The sequence below is a fragment of the Electrophorus electricus genome, chromosome 12 (genome assembly GCF_041902795.1).
Source record: "Electrophorus electricus isolate QZ-2024a chromosome 12, ASM4190279v1, whole genome shotgun sequence".
NCBI classification, from domain to species: domain Eukaryota; kingdom Metazoa; phylum Chordata; class Actinopteri; order Gymnotiformes; family Gymnotidae; genus Electrophorus; species Electrophorus electricus.
In genome coordinates this window covers 444,607-461,788 of record NC_137508.1, presented here as the reverse complement: position 1 = coordinate 461,788, position 17,182 = coordinate 444,607, and the positions used below count along the sequence as shown (strand labels likewise).

Genomic DNA, 17,182 nt, shown 5'->3' with positions numbered 1-17,182 from the left:
TGATAATGACATAAATAATTAAAGATTCGATCAAATAAATCAAATTTGTTTGAAACTCTAAAAAGATTTGGTGAAACTCTAAGGCCTTTTAGAGCTTCTGTAAGAATTAACAATTTCTCTAAAATATAAAATTGGAGAAATCCCACTAAACATTTAATGATAAAAGAAAGAATATTGATACTAGTTGTGCATTTCAAGTTTCAAGTTTCAAGTTTCAAGTTTGGTTTATTTGTCACATACATAGTCATACACAGTATAACTCGCAGTGAAATGGTTGAGAGTGCTCTGTCCAAACTGAGGAAAAAGAAAAACAGGGGTGCATAAGGAAATATATATCTATATATATACAAAATATATTAACAATGTATGTACAATATATGTATAATATGTTTATATACACAATGTACAATGTATATATGGATATGTATATATGTATGTACACAATGTGCAGTTCCAGCTTACAATTGACATATTCACAGTCACATGGTGGTGGTGGTCCCCACAGTTTATCAGTTTCCCTGATTCAGGGCCCGAATGGCCTGTGGGAAGAAGCTCCTCTTCAGTCTCTCTGTCTTGGTCTTCAGGGAGCGAAAGCACTTCCCTGACCTCAACAGAGAGAAGAGCCTATTGTTGGGATGGGTGGGGTCCTTCACAATCCTCCTGGCCTTGGTCTGGCACCACTTGTAGTAGATGGTCTGCAGGTCAGGAAGTTCCGTGTGAGTGATGCGCTCTGTTGAACGCACTACCCTTTGGAGTGCTTGTCTGTCCTGCTTGGTGCTATTCCCAAACCACACTGTGATGTTCCCCATGAGGATGCTCTCGATAGTGCAGGTGTAGAAGTTCTGCAGTACCTTGGAGGGCAGTCTGAAGTCTCTTAGGCGTCTGAGCTGGTAAAGACGCTGACGAGCCTTCTTTGCCAGGGAGTTGGTATGGCTGGACCAGGACAGGTCCTGCGAGATGTGAACACCAAGGTACCTGAAACTATCTACTCTCTCCACCATGGTTCCACTGATCCTCACAGGTTGGTAGTGCTGCTCCTGCTTCTTGCTGCAATCCACAATCAGCTCCTTTGTCTTACTGATGTTTAGGAGGAGATTATTTTCCTGGCACCAGTTTTCCAGGTGTTTAATCTCCTCCAGGTAGGCCCTCTCATCGTTGTCCGAGATCAGGCCCATGACAACGGTGTCGTCAGCAAACTTGACAATGATGGTGGAGCTGTGCAGTCGTAGGTGTACAGTGAGTAGAGCAGGGGGCTTAGGACACAACCCTGAGGAGCTCCAGTGCTGAGGGTGAGGGTGGATGAGGCACAGTTGCCCACCCGTACTGATTGTGGTCTGTCTGTTAAGAAGTTGGAGATCCAGTCGCACAGGGATGTATGCAGTCCTAGATCCCCCAACTTAATAGTGAGTAGGGAGGGGATGATAGTGTTAAATGCTGAACTGTAGTCGACAAACAGCATTTTAACATTTTAACTAATTACCCCTCCAGTCCAGGTGGGTTTTGTGCTGCAGATAGAGAACCTGTTTAACATCTTTTAGAAATTGTCCCCACACTGTTACATTTAAAAACATGCAGAACAAACATACAAACAACAAGGTTGGTCTTAGATTTTAATAGATATTATGTGCACATTCATCTATCTAAAATTACACCTCTAACGGCTACACGTGTCATAAAGCTAACTAGATATAATAATTATGTGCAACAGGCATGTCTCTGTACCTGAGTAGTTTAAGTATTGATGAATATTTAGGTAATTGCTTTACTTGTCTTCATTTAAGAAACTGAAATGTATTCCTATTTCTGATGAATTAGAATTTGAGACAGTGATAGAAGCAACCTTTTACATTTATCTCTGGCGTTTTTAGTAGCCTAAATGTAAGTGTAATTGAAATTACTTTCAGAATATGCACTATTTTAAAACGTATTAAAAAGTAAGTAAATACAAATTCTGTTTTTGTCAATTTAATGTGACCAATCGATCGTTATTCACATTTTAGCCAGCAGGTGGCACATCAATTAGAAAATTTAACCGTTTTCATTATCAGTAGCCTATATAACATGAGACGAAATAATTAAATATATAAAACAGACAGCTGTACGCTGGAATTTGCTACTTGTGCTACTTGTGATCAAATTAACAGATCAAATAGCCAAAATTGTTCATTCTTTGTCCAACAGCATTGTAGAGTGACTGAATGAAAATAATACAGAATTCTATTTGAAGTATTCCATATATATATATATATATATATATATATATATATATATATATATATATATATATATATATATATATATATATATATATGTGTGTGTGTGTGTGTGTGTGTGTGTGTGTGTGTGTGTACCCAAAGTAAAATATATTTTATTTTTATTACTATAAATATATTAATTAATTTGTAAATTAATTTTCCCATTTTTGGAAATAATAAATATATTTGAAGAGCATAAGTTAAGACAACTATGGGGTCCTGTACGTATCGACAGATCCGGAAAATGACGACTGTGTGTGTTTGATCAGCTGATTCAGGAGTAGCCACAATCACATCAGAGGTTGCCTTTAGCTGAGTCCATTCAACATTCATTGAATGTAAAAATAATGACTGTAAAGATGCTGTTTGTGGAAGATGTTTGAAATGGCTGTATTTGGTGAGTCCAGACTGTTCTCGTGCCCATTTAGAGCGGTTATAAAGAGAGCGTTAGCATGCGGGCTACACTTGTGGCAGCGCGCCGCGCGCTCCCGTCCTGTTGGGTTTGTTTTTTTCGCTAAATGTCGGTTATCCACTAAAATAAACCCGCCGGGGAGGGGAGGTGAGGAGGTGAGGGTCTTGCATTGCTTTGTTCTCCTCTGAGCTGCTGTAAGGTTTGTTGAAGTGTTTCTTGCTAACGCTGCTAACATGTAGTATTCATGACGTTAGCTGGCTCGCGAGCTGAACTCGCGCGGTCCGAAGATTATACAGCTTTACATACCTCCACAAATCACTAAATAACCCACAAATCGCTACACTACAAGTCACTAAACCCAGATGGGTACAGTACAAGTCACTGTAATACAGATCACTACAGTCCGAGTAGCTACAGTACAAATGGTAGCTGGCTAACTGTATGGTTAGTTTCTTCCATGATTGGGGATTTATTAGAAAGCTGTGTTGCGTTTGGACAGTTGGTATTCAGTATGTTTTATTTTTCGTTAATCACCACGTGTGCTGTGATTGTTTAACAGCAAAATTATTTACCAGTGACGTGTCCTGAGTGGCATACACTGGTATTAAAAAGTGATGTCAGTATAACATGACAATTGGTTAATTCAACAATGCTCCTACATTATTTGGTCACACATCAATGGTGGTTACTTTAATCATTGTTATTTTTATTTAGATTTTGTTTTTGTGAAAATAAAAAAATACTCCTTGTTTTTATTCGCACAGCTGTTTCTGCACGTTTTGGCCGCCCCGTGGTGTAGTGAAAACTCAGTGATGGATAAGATCCTGGAAGCACTGGTGAGCTCCTCCCACCCTTTACCCGTCAAGCGGGCCATAGTGAAAAGGGTAGTGGAGGCTGCGGAGAAGGAGGTGAGTGGAGAGCAGTGCCAGGCGCTGTACCGCCTCACCGCACGCCTCATCCTCCAGGGCACGGATGCCTTCCAGCGGCAGGTGGGCACGCAGGTGCAGGAGGCATACGCGCGTTACCATCGCGACGAGTTCGCCCACTTCCTTAGCAAGGACTATGTGCTGGAGCTGCTGCAGCAGGGCTGCGGGACGCTGGACCGCCGTGATCCGGCCATCCTGGACTTCCTGCACAGCTGCTTGCGTCTGCTCATCAGCTGCCCGGCCGTGCTGGAGCTGGCGCCGGTGGTGCGCGCCGAAGCGCTTCGCATCGTGTGCGAGCGGCCCGAAGCGGTGCTGTGCGCCAGGCTCGCTGCGCTGCTCGCCGACTTCCCGCAGTGTGTGCCACGCGACAAGGCCGCCGTGCTCTTCTGCCAGCAGCTGGTGCGCAGCTTCGCGCACTTCCAGTGCCCGGTGGCTGAGGAGGCGGAGCTAAGGCGCTACGTGGCGCAGGTGAGCCACGTGGCTACGCTGCTGCAGGGCATCTGGAAGGCGGAGCCATCCACGCTGCTGCCGTCGCTGCAGGAGGTCTTTGCCGTCATATCCGCAACAGGTCAGGACCGCTGACATCACGCAGCTTTCATGCAGGGTCATTCAGATACAAGTTCAGGAAGTGAAATTACATTCACAGTGTGAATGAACTGAAACGTGTAACCGTGAACTTACAAACATTTGGGTTCCGTTGAGTATATAGAGGTAGTTTTCTAATAAAAGCAGTTAGAACAGAATTCTGTTCTGCATCTATTAGAAACTGGAACTCGTTCTTCTAAAAGCCTGTACAAATAAATCAGAATAAATGATGTGAAAGATCTCACCTGTATTCCCACCAATCACGTCAAATTCTCATAAGATGTGCTTTCAAACAGTTTATAAGGACATACTTGTTTTTACTAGACCAGCTCATTATATAAATCACACACCTTTTTGCATTTGTCCTTAAGGTACCGCATATGGACTTGGTTACTCACCTTGGCAGGAACTTAGTGTGGCTCTGGATCTGTAACAGGGTTAGGGATTCTGTAACAGAATCTGTAATAGGGTTAGGGTAATGGGCCTCTCTGTGTGAGGACCACGGTCTGTGCTGTGGTCTCTGTGTGTGAGGACCACGGTCTGTGCTGTGTCCTCTCTGTGTGTGAGCACCACGGTCTGTGCTGTGTGGTCTCTGTGTGTGAGGACCACGGTCTGTGCTGTGTGGTCTCTGTGTGTGAGGACCACGGTCTGTGCTGTGTGGTCTCTGTGTGTGAGGACCACGGTCTGTGCTGTGTCCTCTCTGTGTGTGAGCACCACGGTCTGTGCTGTGTCGTCTTCACTGTGGTCTGTATTTGATCTACGTGTTTGCCTACAGATTCGTCCTTTCAGCCATCCATCGCTCTGGCCAGCCTGGTGCATCACATACCTCTGCAGATGATCACAGTGCTCATTAAGAGCCTCACCACTGACCAGAACGTCAAAGATGCCAGTATGACACAAGCGCTCAGCAGGTCAGCCTTTTCTTCTTTTTCTGCATGCATGTGTGTACGCGTACGTGTGCCTGTGTGTGTGTGCCTGCTATTTTGTGAGTGAATGGTTGTTCAGGTTTGTATTTACTACATTATTACACTAATGTGAAACAGACAGTTTACAAAAGAATTTTTAAATGAGGGTCAAAAATGCTAAGGCTATTCAGTGTTAAATGCTGAGGTCAGAAGGATGTCTGCTTTCTCTAAGACTGCCCTTGTTATTGGTTTGGGCTTTTGTTTAATTGTTTTTGCTATGGTAATCTGTTCTGACCTTGATTGATTCTCTCTCTCTCTCTCGCTCTCTCTCAGGATGATTGACTGGCTGTCTTGGCCGTTGGCCAGTCATGTGGACACCTGGGTTGTTGCTCTGCTGAAAGGACTAGCTGCAGTGCAGAAGTTCACGATCCTGATAGATGTCACCTTGCTCAAAATTGAGCTGGTAAATATGTGCTCAGATACAAAGGGCTTTTTGTAACCCTTGTGCCAGACACAGTCACTTATGCTGCACTGGAAAACCAGCTGAAATATTGGAGGAAAATGTCCGTATGTAGGACAGCTCAGTCCTGATTATTGTGGATGGTGTTTGTCTGCAGGTCTTTAGTCGTTTGTGGTACCCCATAGTTAGACAGGGGGCGCTAGCAGTCCTCTCGCACATGCTGCTCAGCTTCCAGCATTCTCCAGAAGCCTTCCATCTGGTAAGATGACCACAGCGCCTACTTGTGGCCACCTGCTGTGCTGTGGCATGACACCTAAACCCTTACAGTGATGAGTGGAATTTAGCAGTGGCTTTGTAAAAATGCTTGGAACTGATGTTGCTGGTGTCACTATAAAGAGTGGAAAAAGAATTTAAAGGTAGTAATCTTGTGGGAAATGTTTGTATTTGATGTTTAACTGATACGTCTGTGATGGTTCCTCTCTAAGTAGAACAGAATAAATGTAATATAGCACAGCCAAGTGTCAGTAGATTGAAAGTGAAACAAAATATGTTTCTTTAAACTTTTTAAAAATCTCTCTAAACACGGACTCGGGTCTGTAGTGCCGTGAACGCCCTGACCCTTGTGTGCCGCCCCAGGTGGTACCACACGTGGTGCCTCTGGTACGCTCTCTGCAGGCCGACGGCCTCCACACCAGCGGTGCTTTCCTCTTGCAGTTCTCTGAGCTTGTTCACTGCATGATGTCCCAGTACTCTGGCTTCCCTGACCTCTACGACCCCATCCTCGAAGCCATTAAGGTAGGCCAGCCTGACCAGACCCAGTGCTTAGCTAACAGGTCAGAACGATCAGAGTCAGAACGACACTCACCACTGGGTCTGGTATTTTCACCAGTTCATCATATGTGTTGATTGTCTTGGTACATAGTCTGTTCATCTAAAAATTTAGCACAGCAAAATGCCCCTACAAATGAATACATTTACACTCATTCAAATAAACAATATAGTAAGAATCAGTATTCAAAATAAATTAAACATTTAACGCAATGTACATTAAACTTGGTGACATGATTTGGGAGGTTTTTGGCAAAAAAAATGTGAACAAGTCAATCTTAGGCAAAAACAGTAGAAATTAATGCACAATATTTCCACAATTGAACCACAGACGTGGCACTGGGGCAGAAAGTGTTCACAAGTCTGCTGGTTTTGGCCACTGGAAGTGTTTGGCAAGGTCGTCAGTAGCAGTTCATATGCAGTTATAGAACCAAAGCAGTGACGTGAACACCATGTTCTTGGCAGTGTGATCGTCAGCTCAGACACACCCTATTCTACTCACAGAGAGACTGATAACTGGCAGGAGTGCTAATTATCACATTGTTGTCATGACTAGCATAGTTGTGTGTGTGTGTGAGAGAGAACATTATTTTGAAGAGTGCAGAGGAAATATATATATATATATATAATTTTTTTTTTTTTTTTTTTTTTTTTTTTTTTTTTTTCCTGTCCATATATATGTCATGTATATAAAATATTCCTGTCTTTGGCATTTTCAATAGACAGGATCGATAAACCAAGTTTGTCCAGAAAGCGTCTGGTTTAGGATGTCTGTTTAACTGCTTGCGTTTTCCTTTTACCTTTGATCTCTGTTCTGTTCCCTTCTGTAACTACACGTTACACTACACTACCTAAACACACAGACCTCTCAATAAGTGTCATTATTTAGCTAACATGCTAACTGTAACTGTAGGGGTTACAGTCACTGTGGACCCCCTAAACCCGCCCTGTAGTTACCTCACCACTCCACGGACCCCCTAAACCCCGCCCTGTAGTTACCCCACTGCATTTTACTTACCCGAGTCTTCCCGGCTGTTGTAGGATCTACCTAAACCTGGCGAAGAGAAGATCAGGTATGTGCTGAACCAAAGTGCCTGGACCTCACAGTCAAACTCTTTGGCTCCTGGACCTCTGGTGCTCACTGGCAAGTCGGAGACAGGCAAGACGGGCCTGGTGAACCTAGGCAACACGTGCTACATGAACAGCATCCTGCAGACCCTCTTCATGGCCACAGAGTGGGTGCCACACTGGCTAACGTCTCTGCAGCAGAATGCTAACTGGACTAATGGGGACAGGACCGTGATGGTCTGAAGTTCTCTTAGTCTGAGCAATCTTCTGTCAGTGCTTTTCATGCAGGCGTTATTTTCTGGTGTTGGTCTTTTCCTAATTGCTTTCAGATGACTTGTGGTTGTTCTCTGCAGTTTCAGACGACACGTCTTATCACTGCATCTGAACGGCTCAAACTCCCTGATAAAGAAGCTTCAGGTCCTGTTTGCGTTCCTGGCTCATACACAGGTCAGTAGCTCTCTGCTGCCCCCTACCTGAGAGCGGGGGACGAAGCAGGCAGGGAGTCTTTCGAGACTAGCTTCTTCACAGACGGAGACCACAGTAAACATCCTGTGGAGGCCACTTTGTCGGCGTAGAGATGGAGGTGTTGCTGCAGTGCCAAAAACACCACCGGAGGCAGTGACACCTGGTGGCAGCTCAGCGCAATTTAAAAGGATTAAATGACTTAAAAGAGGACAGCAAACGGCGTCTGTCTCTGATGTGAACTACACTTTGGAAAGAGTCTGTAAATCACTTTTGATGAAGTTCCTCTTTTTATCTTGTCACAGTGTTTGCCCATGCTGTACTTTCCAGGATTTCAGTGTCCTGAGAAAATGGACTGACTTGGAAAAAAGTCTCAGAAATATCTCTTTAAAAAATACTGTAGAATTTTGACATCGATGTATTTATAGTGCATAGTTTTATAGTGCATAGTGGTATTGTCAATAAGAGAATGTACCTGAATGATGTTTCATCATTTCAATGTCACTGCATTTCTCTCAGCGAGCAGCATACGCACCACGGAGTTTTCTAGATGCGTCTCGGCCTCCATGGTTCACGGTGGGCTCCCAGCAGGACTGCTCGGAGTACCTGCGCTTTCTGTTAGACAGGTACTGACTTCTAATGTCCATGCAAAACAAAGGCCCCAGATTTATTGCACCGGTCAGAGGTATTTAAAGAAGTTTAAATACTCTGGTGTTTACTTTTCAGGGAAATAATTTATATTTACAAGGGATACATTTGGAATAAAGTTTTTTGTTTGTCAATACAGTTAATCTTTTCAGTTGATTTAAAAGAACACTGCCATTTAAGAATGCTTGTTCCCTTTTCTTGTGGCGTTAAGGTTACACGAGGAAGAAAAAACTTTCCGAGCTCTTCAGATGGCGAAGCCTAGGCCCCTCCCATCTAACTCGGGCGATATCCAAGACAGCCCAACACACAGCACGACAGACACATCACTTTGTTTTCATCCTGAACATGTAGATGTGGAGTGTGACGGACGAACCCTTGTCGAGAGGATGTTTGGGGGCCGTCTGTCCACGGGAATCCGCTGCCTGCAGTGCCACAGCCTGTCTGAGAAAGAGGAGCCCTTCACAGACCTGGCCCTGGCCTTCTGTCCCTCCGTCCGCACAGCGCAGGGACCAGTGGACCAGCTTGGGGGTCTGGGTGCCATCAACGGTGGCGGCGAGGGCTCGGAGGGGTCCGTGAGGGAGGGGGTGCATCCAAGAATGGAACGGGCTGGGGCGGACCCAGTGCTATCCCTCTCGGACCTGGTGGAGTACTTCCTAGCACCCGAGGTGCTGGAGGAGGAGAACCGTTACTTCTGCGAGCGCTGCGGCTCCCTGCAGCGGGCGGAGAGGACGATGACCGTGGTGATGGCGCCCGAGTACCTCATCCTCACGCTGCTGCGCTTTTCCTACGACGCCACGTGCCATGTGCGCAGAAAGATCCTGGACAACGTGGGCATCCCACTGAGCTTGGGGCTGCCTGTGCACTGGAACCCTCTCCACGCCAACTCGGCTCCCTCGTCTTCCTCACCCTCCTCCTCCCCGTCGGTGCGGGTGGACTCCCCTGAGTCTGGCGAGAACCTGGCCAAGAAGCTAAAGCCCTCTCGAAGGGAGGAAGAGGAGGATGAGGACGGTTTCACGGACAGCGGGCGAGAGGGAGGGCAGAGAGGGGAGGGATCAGGGGTGTGTGTGGTACCTTATGTCCTGAGTTCTGTTGTGATGCATTCTGGGATGTCGTCGGAGAGTGGTCATTACTACTCATACGGGAGGAACGTGACCGGGACAGATGGTTGCGCCACAACCAATCTCTTTTCTCAGACTCCTGTGTCACAGGAGGAGCCTAGCAGCAGCAGCAGCAGCCTATCAGAGGGCATGGCAGCTTCAAAGGATGTCTTGGAGAGTGGAGGGCAAAACTCCAGGGACTGGTTCCTGTTTAACGACAGCCGAGTGACGTTTACCAACTTCCAGTCGGTGCAGAACATCACGAGCCGTTTCCCCAAGGACACTGCCTACGTCCTCATCTACAGGAAGCAGGAGGCTGGCGGACAGCCGGGTGCCCTCCCAGCCACCATCAACGGCTCCGGGTTTAACGGTGAACCCCCCCTTCATAAAGACCTGATGGATGCCATCACCAAAGACAACAAACTCTTCTTACAGGTGAGTAGACACGTCTCTCCTGACCCTGCACGCACGTACAGAACTGTGCTGTTTCTGCCTTACAGCTGCAGAATAACAAGCCAGTTATATGTTAGGACCACCAGAGGGCAGTAATGAGTTCCATCTATATAATGCCTACAGGTGTCTCCCAACAGGTTTATGCTCTGAGTAAGTAAGGTGTGTGGTATTCATTATGGTTATCAGAAATGTACAGAATGTTATTCCCTTTACACAGTTGGTGACTGATCACTTCCATCTACCCTAGAGGGGAGAAAACCGCAGCAAATCACACCATAGCATCCACTGTATAAAAGTCTCATGCAGACGAAAATCTGATGTGAACACTAGTGTACGTCTCAGTTCTTCTTTTGTGAAGAACTAAGATTACCAGACCTTTGTTTAAACATAGTGAAGTCTAATTTTCCTGTTATTGTAAATTCTTATGATCAGATCATAGCATATACACTTATTCATCATGAAATCATGCCATTAAGTGACATCCCTGACACTTGCCCTGCTGTGAGCCCTGTTTGATTCCAGCTTGCCACTGGTTTTGAGCTTGTGTTGCTTGGTTAAATCATCCTTCCTCCCTTTGCTCACCCCTGTTGTTTAATCAGGTGAGTGAGACACTTTAACGGTGTGTGTGTGTCCGTACCTCACAGGAGCAGGAGCTGAGTTCCAGGACCAGGGCTCTCCAGACAGCCTCTGCATCCTGCTCCTCTCGGCCCGACGGCTCCGACGACAACGAGCCCCCCGGCAGCTGTGGCCCCTCGGGAGGGGGAGGGGGAGGGGGCTTCAATACTGTCAGCAGACTTGTCTTCTAAGGGTGGAGGACACACACACACACAACACTGGACTCGTAGGCTCAAGCTTAAACACTGGACTCCTTTTTGAATGCAGTCTGCTGCGTTTCACAATAACTCTGCCACCTCACACAGTTGTCTTTTGAGTATTCTGATTTGCATGGATATTGCCTCTGTTTTCTTCTTAAAGTGTTTACTAAAGCACTTTTTTACAGGTCATGAACGGTCCGTCCTTGGCGTCATGCCCTGAGTAGCTCCATTGCCAACATATTTGAGAACTGGTGATTGTTAAAGTAAAGAGATTTGTGTATCTTTACCTGTTTTATCCAACATGTAAACATGCTGTTGTTCCACTCACTCCAGTTATACTTGAACAAGTGTTTTGCCCAAGTGTTGATTCAGCGTTTTTCCTGTTCTCTGATTGGTGGAGTGACAAAACCATGGATAAGTCAACTGACATTGATGCAATAAATTTACACAGAATGCAATAATGATTTTTGTTCCATTGTGGGATTTGAAGTACATGTTTTGATTAGAAATTTAATTGTGGACTGAATGTAATGTAACACGTGTGAGATTTTTGCAAACATCAATTTTGAGGCTGCATGATGAATATTGGATCAGACGTCCCTATGGTTTCAGGGTGATTATCACAAATATTGCTGCTTTAACTCATATTATTGTTTCAGGTACTGGTCTTATTCTGGGAGGGTTTTTTCCCAGTCAGTTACAAGCTGATTTTATGTGCCTTTTAAAAGACATTTAAGATTTTACAGAATAATTTAAATGAAAAAAGTCTTGTGCTTTCTGTAGTGTTCATGTTTGATCCACAACCTTTTTTTTTCTCCAGTAGTAAAGGTTCATGGATAAGCAATGTCTAATTAATTAATTTAATATACAGAGCATATGTTTGGATTGTCTAATTTAATATACAGAGCACGTTTGGATTGATTTCAAATTGCTTCCTTCCTATGATGTGTCGGACATTTTTGAGGCAAACAGTGGCCCATATTTATAAAACGTTCTAACGTAAAAGTGCTGGTGTGTGCTTCAGTTCAAATCCACACTATGAGACAGTGGACCCACTCATTCCAGACGAGTCCTTTATCTGCTGAAGTAAGGCAGTGACTGGGTGGTCTACATACCATGCTGCTGTATCAGCTGAAGGAAGGTTTCCCCTATGTTCAGCGTCTGTGGAACACCCTCACTTTGATTCATAGATACTCCTCTCAGAATAAATGTCTTAAATGTCTTAATTGTTTTAGAAAGTGTGAAATAAGCTCCCGCTTTGACTTGCTGAGTTTAGACATTTCTACATCATGCTGGAGCTACATTTTAAGATTTTTCACGTAAAGTTTTATGTTAAGATCGTTTAAGAGCTGCCTAACAGCACTGTCACGTGGGATTGGCTTGTCTGGTGAGGCAGGATGAAATGCTCCTCTGATGTACCCATGCGATTCCAGAGGTCTGAGATTACTCAGCAGTGTAACACAGAAGACTCAAGGTCCAGTTACATAAGCAAAGCCTTTTCAGGATAAAGAAAATAAACATTTGCTACTAACCTTTTAACAAATTCTTTTAAAACAGACTCAGTGAGATGTTGAAAAATTGTGCTTTTGCATTATAGTTGCTATTACTGACCAGCATTAGAATTAGTATTAGACCAAGCCCAAAACAGATGTTCTCTTAGAGAAATGTTACTGGAGTTGTCTTTCTTCTGTTACTCTATTAGGGGATGTTTCAGAGTCACCACGGAACCAGCAGTCCATCAAGTTCTGGCAGCATCCCTGACTTAACCATGGCCCTTGTGTCCTGAGACAAACCTGCCGAGTCCAAGCCAGCGGTCTGGAAGGGAAACCGTGTGCCTTTGCTAATCTACCATCCTTTCAGAATTTGATGAAGTTTTATGTCCATTTATATTCAAATCTTTGCTAAATGTGATGTGTACATATTAACATTCTTTCTCATTCTCTCTAAATAGCAGCTGAGGTGCGTTTCCTAACAGAGACGCACACATGTATGATGTAGTACAGCCATCCTTGTGGTTTTTTTTTTTTTTTGGGGGGGGGGTCTTTAGTCCTTAAATCGGCCTCTAACCCATTATCTTCCCAGCAAGCTGTGTGTGTCAGTGGAGCAGGGCCACTCATGATGCCTCCCAGACCATTTGCTTAAATCAATGGCTCTCAATTATTCAACAACCAAGAGCCAGGCATTTTTCTCACAGCTATTTCACAAGGCCATATCAACACTTGGGCCCACGCCCACTAACCTAGGACATTTGTTTTTGAAATAATTAATTAAATAAATAAATCGTGGCAAAGATATGAGCATGGTTGCAAAGAGCTTGTATTCTGTGATTTCAGTGGATATGGCATTATTCCATAGCAGTGTGAGAGTCAACCACACACTAGGATACACGGTAGGCAGCTGGCGCAGCATATCTGTGTGGGCGGCACTACCTGAGAGGCTGGTGTTTCCCCCCACACCTGTTCCTACACAACATGTAAAAATGTCATTGGTCTTTATGAGAAATGCATTAATGTTTTAATCTTCTGCAAAAGCTTGAACTTCTGAACCTTTACTTTGAAATGAGTTAAGTAAAGGAAAAAAAAATGCTCTCTCTCTGTCTCTCTGAGTCCCTGTTGATTTTAAAAGTGTGATTTTTCTCACCATTAATTTTGGGAAGCATTTGGTTTGTGTCACTGCAAGTTGTTTGCGATCAATTTAAAAATAGATAAATAAACATTAACTGTTCCTGAGCCAAATAAGCTCCCATTGACACACAAGAGTCAAGTTGCCAGTATCATTATATATTAACTGATCTACACTGTTGGAACTTCAGATCCCCGTGGAATAAAGTTTATTTAAACATCTGTTTGTTTTTAATATAAAACGGTTCTTCGTCCTAGGACTTCAGAAGGACTTTGCTTTCACAGCTGATGAAGGATCTCCACCCATGAATATAATATATGTTTTTGCACTATTGACTACCCCATACCCCTACATCTTATTCCCAACATCCCAGCATTTATAAAAATAAAATACATATGATCAAGTTGGTAAAATAATTTTTAAAAGATATTGCACTGTTCTGTCATATCAAAATAAGGGGAGTAGTAACCTTATATGATGGTGTATAGTTACTACATTTACAATAAACCCACTTCAAGAATATTTTAAGAAATACACCAAATATATTTGGCAAATTCAGTGTTGTGTTTTCACGGAGACCATTACTGGATAATATGCTTAATGAATAGGAAACAAAACCTGTAAGGGATTTAGTAATTTAGTAGTGCTGCCTACATTTCAGAAGCCTTGCCTAAGCAGAGTAAGTGGAAAAGGCGGTTACCATTCCAGCAGCATTCCGGAGAAAAGGCGAGCACGCATCTTAGAGCCAGACACTCACTCTGGGACATGCGTCCTGACAGGGAAACAATGCAGCAACATATTAAGAGTTTTACATAAGTATTTATATGTTTCCTTTTTAAATAAATATTATTGCTGCTGCAGCTGTTTACATGTATTATTATTTCCTCGAGCTCCCGAGACACATCGTCTTTGATAGGAATAAGAGGTCAGCGTCCCTGACGGTGTGGCCGGGATCTCGGGCTGGGACGCCCGCAAGCCATCGCCCAAATGCATGCTGGTTAGTGTAGTCTGCACGTGACCGCGTTCGGTGGAAGACGTGAAGTCGTCAGTCGGCAACACCGTGCTCGAGGACCTTACCTGGTGTATACGAACGCGCTTGTTACGGAGCAGCCGCGCGTGCTTTGCCCGCGCCGACTCGGACACTAGAGTAGCGCGAGGCAGTGCGCGTAAGGACTACACTTCCCATGAGGCGCTGCGCCCCCGCACGTCTCTGCCTCCGCAGGCCGAGGGAGGCTGAGTTTGGGAAAGTCGCGACGTTCCTGCGCGTCAATCACACGGAGCCGTGGGGAGCGAAACTGGAGCGAAGCGCCACGAAACGGCAGGTTTTCTGTTCAGATAGCGCTGCGGTACTCTGGCAACTAAAATGTTTTGGGAAACGGAGGAAAACGTGCCTTCATTTTGGGTGGAATTATTTAGTTTTACTTTAAAATAAAGGAGTTAAACAGCCGCCTTGCTACGTCGAAGTTGGCGAGTGTCCGCCGCTGCGTCGTCTTGCCTGGAGCCCGAAGAGCAGGAGTTCCTCACACTCCCGAAGAGCAGGAGTTCCTCACACTCCCGAAGTGTGTGAGGCAGCCTGCTGATCCTCGGACATTGTGGACACCCTTGATGTGGGAGGGCTGGAGTCCTTCCTGAAGGAGCCGAGTGTTGCGGAGTTGTTGGCTACGTCCAGCTCTACTCTGTAACTTTCCCAAAGGCTTTGCTCTTTTGCAGGTTGGGCTGAAATTCGCAGCGCAAATCTCTTACAGGGGCAGAAAAGGGCAGAGAAATGAGCGGGGGCGATGTGGTCTGCTCGGGGTGGCTGAGAAAGTCTCCGCCAGAAAAAAAGTTGCGACGTTATGTAAGTAAACCCCAGTCTTATTGGAATGTTGTGGGAGTAAACCCCAGTCTTATTGGAATGTTGTGGGAGTAAACCCAAGTCTTATTGGAATGTTGCGGGAGTAAACCCCGGTGTTATTGGAATGTTGCGGGAATAAACCCCGGTGTTATTGGAATGTTGCGGGAGTAATCCCCGGTGTTATTGGAATGTTGCGGGAGTAAACCCCGGTGTTATTGGAATGTTGCGGGAGTAAACCCCGGTGTTATTGGAATGTTGCGGGAGTAAACCCCAGTGTTATTGGAATGTTGCGGGAGTAAACCCCAGTGTTATTGGAATGTTGCGGGAGTAAACCCCAGTGTTATTGGAATGTTGCGGGAGTAAACCCCAGTGTTATTGGAATGTTGCGGGAGTAAACCCCAGTGTTATTGGAATGTTGCGGGAGTAAACCCCAGTCTTTTTGGAATGCTGCGGGGGTAAACCCCAGTCTTATTGGAATGCTGCGGGGGTAAACCCCAGTGTTATTGGAATGTTGCGGGAGTAAACCCCAGTGTTATTGGAATGTTGCGGGAGTAAACCCCAGTGTTATTGGAATGTTGCGGGAGTAAACCCCAGTGTTATTGGAATGTTGCGGGAGTAAACCCCAGTGTTATTGGAATGTTGCGGGAGTAAACCCCAGTGTTATTGGAATGTTGCGGGAGTAAACCCCAGTTTATTGGAATGTTGCGGGAGTAAACCCCAGTTTATTGGAATGTTGCGGGAGTAAACCCCAGTCTTTTTGGAATGTTGCGGGAGTAAACCCCAGTCTTTTTGGAATGTTGCGGGAGTAAACCCCAGTCTTTTTGGAATGCTGCGGGGGTAAACCCCAGTCTTATTGGAATGCTGCGGGGGTAAACCCCAGTCTTATTGGAATGCTGCGGGGGTAAACCCCAGTCTTAGTCGAATGCGCTGTGATTGTGGTAACCGCAAACCTTGGCGAGCCAAACTCATGCAAATATCTGCCTGCTTTAAAATGAGATGGAGCAGAGAACAGATCAGACTCTGCTGAACCTGGCCGTTTTTAACATGGTTAATTCCCCAAGCCTGTGTTGGGTGTGCGCAGACTTGTTTACTTGTCAACATGAGTGTTTTCGCTATTCTGAGAGAGCGCCGCCCCCCGCACACACCTGCACACACACACCTGGCGTGACACCTGCGTTCGTCTGGTGGTATTAAGGTCTTTATTTGTGTAGTCGTGGTACATTCCTAACTGACACGCCTCCTCGCGCAGGCACGGCTACCGTTCAGAGTTGCCGCTCCCCCCGTTCCCTGACACGAGCTCAGTTACTGCCGTAGCGCGCGCTGGTCAGGACATGACACGTGAGTCGCGCGCAGAAGGGCATGATGAAATAACGTTTTTTTTTTAATTGCTGTAACTGCCTAAAATAACTGCGGTTTAAATGTGTAAATAAAACACGAGCGAGCGGGAAGACGTTCAACCTTACAGAAGACCATAGACTGGCCAGACGACCAACTTTGAGTAAAGTCAGGTCCTTAAATCCCAAAGCAGTAATGGTAGAAGATTTTAGTGGCTCATAATTTGTCTTTTGTAGTGTTTCTGCCCAGACGAGGCAGACTGAAGGTTGGCTGTTTCATGGGCTCCACATGGGCTTCCACACCTAATATTCGCCTTTAATCTGTAATGAAATCACCTTGCTATCAAGCCTTATAGTATATTTCTGTTGTTCTGTGGGCCCATCACTGCACTTTATTGGATTCCTTAAATCCAGGTCATTTCTGTAAAGGTGTTTAACTTCTCGATTCATTAGGATATGAAAATAAGATTTACTGATT

General features: G+C 45.0%; 2 protein-coding genes and 1 long non-coding RNA gene across 14 annotated transcripts in view; 2 read left to right on the top strand and 1 right to left on the bottom strand.

Annotated features, from left to right (window-relative positions):
* The first annotated feature begins 2,490 nt into the window (after positions 1-2,490).
* On the top strand, positions 2,491-13,500 carry usp38 (ubiquitin specific peptidase 38). Of its 3 annotated transcripts, XM_027029895.3 has the most exons (11): positions 2,491-2,652; positions 3,432-4,161; positions 4,954-5,089; positions 5,417-5,546; positions 5,701-5,802; positions 6,180-6,338; positions 7,413-7,606; positions 7,793-7,886; positions 8,421-8,527; positions 8,761-10,081; positions 10,744-13,500. In XM_027029895.3, the coding sequence occupies exons 2-11, from the start codon at positions 3,480-3,482 to the stop codon at positions 10,903-10,905; spliced, it is 3,087 nt and encodes a 1,028-aa protein (XP_026885696.2). In that variant the 5' UTR covers positions 2,491-2,652; positions 3,432-3,479; the 3' UTR covers positions 10,906-13,500. The 3 variants fall into 3 exon arrangements, with proteins under 3 accessions (XP_026885696.2, XP_081580649.1, XP_081580650.1); XM_081724523.1 differs by lacking the exon at positions 5,701-5,802; XM_081724524.1 differs by lacking the exons at positions 5,701-5,802; positions 6,180-6,338.
* On the bottom strand, positions 10,076-14,732 carry LOC145660235 (uncharacterized). 2 transcript variants are annotated; one of them, XR_014126460.1, is made up of 5 exons: positions 14,614-14,732; positions 14,237-14,308; positions 11,202-11,301; positions 10,737-10,901; positions 10,076-10,342 (listed from the first exon to the last, which is right to left on the bottom strand). It is a non-coding gene; the product is annotated as an uncharacterized LOC145660235 (long non-coding RNA). The 2 variants fall into 2 exon arrangements; XR_014126459.1 differs by lacking the exon at positions 14,614-14,732 and adding an exon at positions 14,406-14,593.
* A 76-nt stretch (positions 14,733-14,808) lies between these two features.
* Positions 14,809-17,182, top strand: part of gab1 (GRB2-associated binding protein 1) — a 44,868-nt gene continuing 42,494 nt past the window's right edge. For 3 of the 9 annotated variants that reach the window (XM_027029886.3, XM_027029878.3, XM_027029874.3), the window contains exon 1: positions 14,809-15,373. In XM_027029886.3, coding sequence (XP_026885687.2) covers positions 15,302-15,373 — 72 coding nt within the window. In that variant the 5' untranslated portion in view covers positions 14,809-15,301. The remainder of the gene's footprint in view (positions 15,374-17,182) is intronic. The other 6 variants (XM_027029890.3, XM_027029889.3, XM_027029885.3 and 3 more) reach the window with 4 other exon arrangements.